The 10,251-nt window shown below is 36.4% G+C and overlaps 1 protein-coding gene across 1 annotated transcript in view; it reads left to right on the top strand.

The window, feature by feature from the left end:
* The first annotated feature begins 5,097 nt into the window (after nucleotides 1–5,097).
* The window catches only part of LOC107727282 (clathrin interactor 1-like), a 56,210-nt gene continuing 51,056 nt past the window's right edge, over nucleotides 5,098–10,251 (top strand). The window contains exon 1 of the mRNA XM_016537109.1: nucleotides 5,098–5,297. Within this exon, the coding sequence (XP_016392595.1) occupies nucleotides 5,257–5,297 (41 nt within the window). The 5' untranslated portion in view covers nucleotides 5,098–5,256. The remainder of the gene's footprint in view (nucleotides 5,298–10,251) is intronic.

The raw sequence follows: 10,251 nt of genomic DNA, 5'->3' as shown, positions 1-10,251 counted from the left end.
AATAATACACATAATACACTAACACAATACACCTTGTCTACCAAAACACTGCAAACATATCTCAAAATCATCCAAAGCACTCAAATAACATCAGACGGAATTACAGAAACTGCATTATTTTATATGTGTCAGATCTGCCCTTATACAATACTATATTGTATTGATCATAAATTGTGTTTTGCCGGGGGGGGTTTTTGTTTTTTTGATGCCTCTCTACATTTTTGTCTCATTGGATTTTGTAAATGCATGCATTTTGTTTCTTTTGCTACAAAAATTCAATACAAAAAAATTAATGACCCATCTCAGAGTAGCTTTATAGAATGTACGGTTTATGAAAAAAGAAGGCAGAGACAGAATTACTGAAGTAAAGGCTTTATTTGCAACATGACATTACTGCAAGATAACAAAAATATGCAATAAAGTTGCCATTTATTATATGAAAGTACAAAATATACAAACAGAAAAAGCCACAGAAGAATAAAAAAATTTATAAAAAAAGTTATCTTCTAATCTGCCTGGTCTTCTGCATTCGGCCACATGTTGCTTTTGTTAATAGTATAATAAATAAAAAGAAAACAGATAGAATACAAAAGATTCTAGAGTTTGTTTTTTTTTTTTATTAAAGAAAACAAGCAGCAAATGAATAGAGTGCAAGTCTAAAAGGGACAAGAGTGTTTTTTTTTAAGAATAGAATTAGAATAAAGAGTGCTAGGGTTAAAGGGTCAAATAAAGATGGAAGAGATGTGTTTTTAGCCGATTCTTGAAGATGGTTAAGGACTCAGCTGCTCAGATTGAGTTGGGCAGGTTATTCCACCAGGAGGGAACATTTAATTTACAGCTCATTCAAGTGTTTTTGCAATGAAAGGAAGAAGGGAAACCGGTCTGTAGTTCTGTAGTTGCATAACATTATATATTTGCAATCAGCTGTTTCTCATTAATTAATAAAAAAACGGGATATATTTGTGTTTCAAACTCACAATATGAACAGCTGTTCACTTTGACTTCAGCCTATAAGGTGACGTGATATGTGGCAACGTATGGTGACCCATACTCGGAATTAGTGCTCTGCATTTATCCCATCCAAAGTGCACACACACAGCAGTGAACACACACACACCGTGGAGCTTGTGTGTAAAATAAGTTCAAGCATTTTAAATTTGTGTTAACTGCATGCATTTTGTGTCAAAGCAACAAGAAATGCGTTAATTGTATAGCCTATACAGACAGATGTTGTGCTAACTGCGTTAAGTGTTTAGGAAAATTGTTAAAATATTGAAAAAATTGTCATAGCGATTGTAAAAAACTGTCAAACTGAAATAAAGTGGAACTATGATATTTACTGTGTTAAAATCTTTACGTTACATTGACAGAAATGGCAACCTAAACATTTTAATATCTAAATTTAATAGTTACTTTAATTCTTAATATTATGTAATAATAATTAAAATAATTTAGTTATAATTTTAATATAATATAACAATGTAACAATCATGATATTTTTTACTTTTTGTTTGTGAAATGTGTTGTTTGCATAAAGGTCAACTACATCTAGGTTAGCTAGGCATATTTAACCCAAGATAAAAAAGAAACAAAGTCATTTATTTACTCTAGGCCTATTGTTGTTCAAAACTGAATGACTTTCTTTCTTGAGGGTAAGTAAACAATGACAGAATTTTCATTTTTGTGTGGAACATCCATTTTAAAATGTATAATTATATTTGTATCTGAAAGCCAGGCCTACATGAGATCTACACACACAGAACTTTACAGAAAGCTCTGCAAATTTCCACAAATCTGACATCCATCATGCAGTTTTATAAATATCCTAGCTGCCATAAATTTGATGTTTTCAGCTAAGAGTATAGTACTCTCAGCACTGTTTAAATAATTCTGCTGGTTTCCCCTCAAAATCCAGTATGCAGTCCACAGATTCTGACCTGCTAAAACAGAAATTAACTGACTATTAGTACAATGCTGTGCTAAAACCTAGAGGTTAGTGAAGCGAGTAAACTGACAATGGGCCGTCTATCTTGCAACTCATCACGTTTCAACATGATACAGCACTTTCTCAGTCAGTAGGCCCACGTCTAAGTGCCTCCCGTCGACATTGTTTACCACTTTACCCTCCCCCCAATGACCACACCACTACTGAATACAAAACAGCCTCAGCTGTCAATCTCTGCCACTTCTCTTAGTTAAGATGATCAAATGGTACCTGAGTGTCCTGACGTCCTCATCTAGACTTCAAATCTGCCTGCCCACAATGGTCTCTCAGCTCCCTCGAGTGCTAGACTTTGAGGACATTAAGTGCCGTCTTGTGTCTGTTGTCACTCTAGACAATCGATGTTTCTTGCTTGTTTGATTGTCATCAGGGTAATGATTTATTTATACCATGTGTTTATGTGAAAGGTTGCCCTTTTTATCTCCATCTGAGTTCATCTTTAAAATCTCAGCATTTCGCTGGAATTCATACATGGAGGCAATATGACGCAGACTCTTGAGAAATGGACCCTGAATCAGAGATGACATCAGGAAACCGGTGGCCTAACCTCCGCTGATGTCCGCTGTCCATCACAAAGTTGAGCGTGATGGAATCAGGATGCCAAAGTGCTGCAGGATTAACAGACTTTCAAGGATTGCTCCTTTCTGCCATTTTATATTTGGGCTATGAAGGATCACAGTGTTTTCTGAATGCCTTGCAATGTTGTTTTTGACTGCAGTTGTTAGGCTTTGCGTCCTCTTGTTGAAGGGCGTACTGGAAATGTCCATTAAGTTTTGACAGAGACATTTGGCGAGCTTTGTCCCAGTTTCCAGAGCCAGAAGTTGAAAGACAGAGCGACTTTGTACTATTACTAGCTGCAACTTAAAACCTGTTGTCAAGCACAGCTCCTGATTTTTGCACAATGTTTGCAATTCACAAATTCTGTGATATAATATATACATATATGAATCTATTAAAGCAATATCATGCAAGCAAAAGTTATGGACATACATCATTTGGCCGTAGGTATGAGGCCACAGGAAATTTATGGACAAATATGTAAATAAGTAAACACAACTATTTTATGTTTTGGTGAATTGGTGGCTAATTCACTGTCTGAATGTCTAATCTGAAATAACATTCAGCAAGATCCTCGACCAAAAAGTGTATGTCATCAAAACAAGTCCCTAGTCCAGTGTTGCCAAGCGGAATTGGGCTACTTTAACACTGTTGCCGCAGGTTGTTTTTCATGTCCGCGGGTTGAAACGACCCCAATAGCGTGATATTTAGCCCCTAAAATGTTAATTTTACCAGGGGAACCCCACCAAAAAACGTGTATTTTATCCCCAGAACGCAATTTTTATCGGGGGACCCCCCTTGTAACGCGATTGGTCTAGTTTTGGGCTAGTTTTGAGAAGCAATTGGGCGAGTTTTGTTGTGAAAACCTGGCAACCCTGCCCTAGTCACAGAAGAAGTACCCCAAATTTTGCATAAGGGTGAAGGATTTCCCAGTGCAGATTTTGCATCAGGTTCAAGTTTTTTCCACACAAATTTACTGCATTGACAACAGAATGCTGCATGGTTTGGTAAGGTAACAATGAATAACTTATTCAGTAAATTTAGCCAGTTAGCGTGTCTGTTTTTCTCCACCAGTGAAAATACTTGCAAGAACCATTGTAACGCCAAGGAACACACAGTAGAGTTTCATTCCTGATTTAGGGTTTTTGAACAAATTGGTTGAGTGAATGACTCAGTGACTCATTTATGAAGACAATGGCTGTATCTGAAATCATCACACCTTACCCGCATTCACTATTCTATACATTACTCCACTAATATAGTCCACTGAATGAGTAAATGATAACCAGTGAGCAAATTTGGACACGGAAGTGTGCCGGAAGTGCTGTAGACACCATCTTCTAGTGAGACACACGAATCAATTCACTTTGATGCTTACAGTGCACTGTGATATTCTCTAGAGGCTACCCGTTTAGTGTACATCTGTTATACACTTGTTGAAACGTTGAGTACACTTGATAATATCCACTATCACTATGGTTTCAGACAACATTACAAATGGCTGTCCCCTCAAACTGTACACTATATAACGGTATAGGCAGCACAGCCAATCATTACTGAATGAATCAGTTGTTTTGAACCTCAACCTATCCTTGAATGAATGACTAAATGACTCATTAGGATGGTCACGTGCTGCCACCTACTGGCGTAACAATGTAACATGCAACAACAACAATAACAACCACGTTTGGATCTAATGATTACTTTTCACATAGTATTATGAAATGACAAGGGTTAACAGATGGTATATACAGTATTAAGCTAGCCAGTAAGCTACTTATTTCACTTCCATGGGTCTACCATGGTGTTTTGAACATGTCCCATGGTAGACCCATGATATTCCTTGAATTACCATGAAGTACAATGCAAATAGCATGAACGTTTCAATCCAAATTCAATACCATGGTAGTGTCAATATTTATTTGGCCAGCACTATAGTATAATCAAAGTAGGCCTATAATGGCAAAGCCTTCTGAGGCAAATCATTTTAAGGTTATGACATAGTGATGGTTTGTGGTTATGATATATGTGGGATACATTGTACTACAAATGATCTTCATATTAATCTTTTCTTTTTTGATGCAACCTTTACACTGGTTCAGTTTGTCAGCAATATATTGGCAAACAGGGGTGATGTGCTATTGAATTCATTTTAATTGAGAGCAATACTTTATATTTATTTGGCAATCATAAAAGTACAATTAATAACCATATAGCTCAGTCTAAGGTTTCTAATTCAAAGGCTGATTAGTGATAGAAAATTGGACATATTTCTGTCTTCTGACTGCTGTAATACAGTATATTTCTCCATTTTTTTTCTTTTCTTTTTTATGTACAGAACTGGATTAGCACTATAAATTGTAGCCACTAATCTGATTAGTTTGTTATGGTTCAGAGTAACATATATTTAAAGAATTATGTGCTTTGGGTTGTACTTGGCGGTTTACGTTTATCGAAAACTACATTTCCCATGATGCCCGCACACGACGTCATGCCCGCGTCCGCTCCCTCCTTGACGCACAATACGCGTCACCGTAGTAACTGGCCGATTCGCTGCTGTGTCGATTAGCGCTGGAGAGGCGGAAGGGGCTGAGGAGTTCTGTTATTATCGGTAACTGATATCCGAGTCCACCTGTGTTTTAGTGCGGACTGGACGACACGATATTGAGGCGGAGAGCCCCTGCTAAAGCGCCGACATGTTGAATATGTGGAAAGTCAGGGAGTTGGTGGATAAAGCGTGAGTATGCCCAGGCTTTTGCTTTCTAAAGAGCTTGTGTGTAGATGCAGAGGCCCGTTATAAAGGTGCGGATCCCGTGACGTCACACCCTCAGCTGATCACGAGCGCCGCACGATTAATATAACATTATGATCTTTTTTTTTTATTTCACTATCATCAACCTATTTATGACCCCTTCCCTATCATGTGTGTTCTTCTTTTAAATTTACACAATTCCACGCTGTTCTGCACGCGTGTGTTTTTTTTTCTGGGCTGTGTATCAAACCCCAGTGAGCTGCCTAAGTTACCTAGGCAGCATCTTTGGGTACGACAGGAGCGTGTAGCAATTTGGGGCATAATAGGCACGTTTTCCTTGCCTATAATGCTCTCAAAATGTTGACTAGGTAGACAGCTCACTAAGTTTTCAGATATATTCTTCTTACCTGTTCATTCTTCTTGTCAATAGTGTTATCCCGCTAAACATCTCACTAGTCAGCAGCAGCACATGAGCTTGAACGGTCTCTGACAGCATTTCTCCTTATCTTATGTACCGTCACATATGTTTTATTTGTGTGTTTGTGTGTATCATTTTAAAGATTGTGTTGTTTAAATGCCATACAGTTAACCGGTTACAGGCCCGTTATACATGCTAGCTAATTAGCCTATTAGCTTAGCTAAAGTCACCATTATAAATTCGTATGGGGAATGGATAACGGTATCGCTCAACCTTAACGTCACAACACATTGATTATATCAGATTTGACGATTTAGGTGTCATCCCTAAAATTACGACGCCCGGATGACCTTAGTAGTACCTGTGGGCCTTGTTTTTCTCCATCACGCTAACATTAGGTGCTCTTCACCTGAAAAAAGAATGAATTTCTGAACGTCCTTCTGATTTAATTTGTAAAAGATGGCAGAACCATGTGGTGCAAATTGATGAGAAACTTCAATATTAATCTTGATTTTAAAACCAAACGTTATTTTTTATTATTGTGAGAGAGCTGTATTTTACTTCTTGGCTAGCTCAATGAAACACTGCATGTCTTTTCTCAAAAAGTTAGGCTAGTGCATGGCTATGTGGTTTATTCCTGGTCACAACTGAACCGGTTGTGGCAACAATAAAGAAACAATTTATATATATACAATTTAAGTAGCAGGTTATAGTGGGAAGAGGAAAATGGTTAACAACAATTAATTGCATTTTTTTCATTTGCTTTATGAAGTGTATACTTGGAAATCTATTCAATTTCGTTATGCAATTCAATCCTTTTTCCCCAATATTCACACAGAAATAGTGCATTATCCACCAACAAGGCTGTTAACTCTGCAAAAATTAGTGATAATTTCAAAATGGTCAATATTCATTCATTTTTTAAATTTATTGTACACGGTCTCAAAATTTGTCCTAAATGACTCTGCTGGTAGCTTTAATATATCATCCAATGACCAAAAACAGCTTTGTCTTAAAGTTTCATGCTGTTTTTTATTAACATGGATAATTGGTGAATTGTTCATATCCTTTATAGCAAGTTAGAAAACCCGTAAAAAGGTCCCTGAAAGACTATCTCAAAATCTTTGCTGTGACATTCCCATAAAACAATGAATTGATTGTGTTAAATTAAGTCTAAAGGTAAAACTGCAGTAGCTGGTCAAAACTAACCACACAAATTACATTTTACCTGGAATGTGTTTTCTAAATCTATGGTATCGATGAAGATTGTAAATGTAGCACTTACTGTTTTTAAATATTCAAAATATTCAATATATATCTTAATCTATTTGCTCCTAAAGAGTGTCTTTTTTATAAATATAAAAATAATTTATATAAATAATTCTGAATAATATATTTTGCATTGTTGGTGTGATGTGACTGTCGTTCGGCACGCTGCATTGAGTAGGCACGTTCAGTTTTTAATTGTAGTGTCTATTCTTTTACTGAACTAAATGATTTTTATTACTATAAAAAATCAAAACGACGGTGGGGGTTGGTGACGCGGTGGGCAAGTGACGTAACCGGTGTTGCGGCATAACCGGTATCACCGTCAGCACCGTCTATCGCGGCAAGCCTATTGTTCAGGTGATTTATTGAAGTGGACAGTTTTCAAATGTAAAATATTTTTATGGTTTATGTTCATGCTTTTAGTAAGAACTGCTTAAGCAGTTTTCCTGGTCATAATTGTTCTGACTCCCTTTTTTTCTGGGTGTCTGTTGCACAAGCAAGCCCTGCAGTCAAGTTACTGTAATGGATGCCACAGCAGAAGGCATCTTTTAAGCATGCATGAATTCAGCTGAAAGGAAATGGATATTGATATAGTTGGCCTTTTCACAGGCATTCATTGTGCATTGTTGGGTGAAGCTTTTTTGCTTGTCCTTGCAGTGATACCCACGATAATAAGTAAAAGAATCATCAATAAGTGTTATTACGCTTGTTATCTTGGTGCAGGCAGCATTTGTTCCATTCAGTGTGATTGTTTGTGGCGTGACATATAATGTTGTGGTACAGCATGGTGATGTTTCAAATTAATTTAGGGCTGGATAAATGAAATGTACTGCTAGCTAATCGACGGTTGACTTTTTAACTCTAAAAGCTTTTGTACTCCCCTGGACAGAAAATTCATGTGTTGTGTTACAATTTACGGATTTACGATTTACTGTTTTTGGTCATTGCTGTAAATGTTTACGTCACTCATATACTGCCCTGCAAAGCCAATATTCAGTAACTATTTTGTCAGAATTGTTTTATTATGCATCTCTTAGACTGTAGCTGTGCTACAGAGGGAAAGGGAGTGTGAAACTGAATAAAAATTGAATTTGTATGGTAGGATGCATGTGTGATAAAATTACTTTGCTAGCTGATGCTAGCTTTTACTGTGTTTAATAGAGACCTTTTTAAACTCAACAACAGATTTAAAGTGGTCCTATTATGTCTTTTTACAATGTCTTGATTTGGTGTACTAGAAAAGGTTTTCATGCTTGATTGTTCCAAAAACGCATTATTGTTGGTGTTTTTTTTTTGTTTGTTTGTTTTTTTACGTATTTTACATTATTGCAGCACCTCTCTTCCCAGTCTGTCTTGAACACCCTGTTTAGTTGACTGTTTCAGTGAAATCCCTCTTTCCGAAACATGAAATGTGCTCTGATTGGTTAGCTGGCCCAGTGTGTTGTGTTTGGCCAAACGCGTGTTCCGGAATTGACAATAATAATTTACCATAATTTACCATGACCGCAAGATTCATCTGCGCAACTGTAAATATTAACGATGATGACATAAATTTTGCCATACCAATCTGAGTCCGATTCAGACCCTGAGAATGTTTACAAACAAGAGGAACTTGCAGGACCATTGTAAGCACAAATAAAGGGGTTTTGGAACCGGGGTGGGAAAAAAACAGCGTTTCTTCACCGTGGCGACAACATGCCAGCTCTTCTTCTTCAACATTACACACTAACTAAATTTAAAAAAGTGAAAAAGCATAATAGGACCCATTTAACTTAGTATATCCAAAAATGTGGAAATAAAAGCTAGTTGCCATCATTATTCCCTCAGGTTTGTTTAGTTGACATCTGGGGGGTATTCCAAAAAGCAGGTTATATGACATACCCGGGTATGTTTGAGGATAAGCGAATGGATAATCTCAGCTTTCGGTTCCAAAATCGGAGGTTACTTTCAGGGTAAGTAACCATAGTAACTTGCTCTCTGAAGATAACCTGCTCCGGAGCAGGTTATGTTCCAGGGTTAGTTCACTTCAGCGCACGTGTGATCTACTGACGAGCCTTCAGTGGGCGTGACAGATAGCGCACAACATTATATAATATTACAATATGTAATATTATGTATGATATGTTAATGATGAAGCGCTAATATAAGTAATAAATAAGGTAATATATTATTCTAATATGGTTATTTATTTTATTGGCATATATAACAGTTATCTGTATTATAAAACACTATGACAAGGTAATGTTTAATTTATTATATACCATTGAACAAAAGAAGAAGAAAGAAACAGCATGGCACGCTTTTTCTTAGCGTCCGTTTCCATAGTGACTCGTCGATTCGTCGCTCTGTTGAGAATGTCTTGAGTCTTAACCAGGAACATACTCTGAGTTGAATGAACTTACTCCCGGACGCGTTTTTTGAACCACATACCTCGAGTAAGCAAGGTTTGGGGTTAATCAACCGAAAGTTCAGGGTTTAGCAGACGGTATGTTAACCGTGCTTTCTGGAATACACCCCTGTTCTTAAAACAGGTTATATGCATCAACCCTGTTACCCTCATATTTTTCTAGTTACAATGACATCGATCATCATGCTAGTTTCAAACAGTGAACTTTACAAGGAGAAGTTAATATCTCCTGTTTTTATCACTTAGTGTTATTGTTACGTTTGTCAGAGTAAAACTGAAAATTACTGCACGCAAGTATGAAACAATATTTGGTGCTATTTTGACCCCATCTCATGTATAGTTGTATAATAAAATCAGTATAAAAAATAGTAGTCGACAGATATTGGTTTTTTGACAGACGATGCCGATATCTTGGAAAGCATGGTGGCCGATATAAAGCAGATTATAATTATTTTAATTAATATTTAAGAAATTTGAAATCATTTGAAAATTGATTTAAAAATAAATGTGTTAAATAAACATACTTACTTTAGATTAGTGATCGACCGATATTGCTATTTTATAACCGATACCGATACAGATTATTTGCATGTTCATGTGCCCGATAACCGATATGCAGAACCGATATTTATTTACTGTTATAAAGTAAATAAATGACTGAGTGAAGTAAGAACATTCTTCACTTTGGTTTTTCTTCTTTTCAGTCATAATTTTTTTTTTTAAGTGTTGAAAATTAGCAGTCTTTCATGTTAAATTTAATCTTCACATTACGACAATAAAAAAACATTTTATTTAAAGCATCAGCAGCAACACTAATATTAACAATAAGCAAAATAAATGTAGAA

This window comes from Sinocyclocheilus rhinocerous, unplaced genomic scaffold (genome assembly GCF_001515625.1).
Source record: "Sinocyclocheilus rhinocerous isolate Xijiao unplaced genomic scaffold, SAMN03320098_v1.1 scaffold95, whole genome shotgun sequence".
NCBI classification, from domain to species: Eukaryota; Metazoa; Chordata; class Actinopteri; order Cypriniformes; family Cyprinidae; genus Sinocyclocheilus; species Sinocyclocheilus rhinocerous.
Note: the sequence above shows the minus strand (reverse complement) of the source record. Positions and strands in the feature narration are given on the sequence as shown.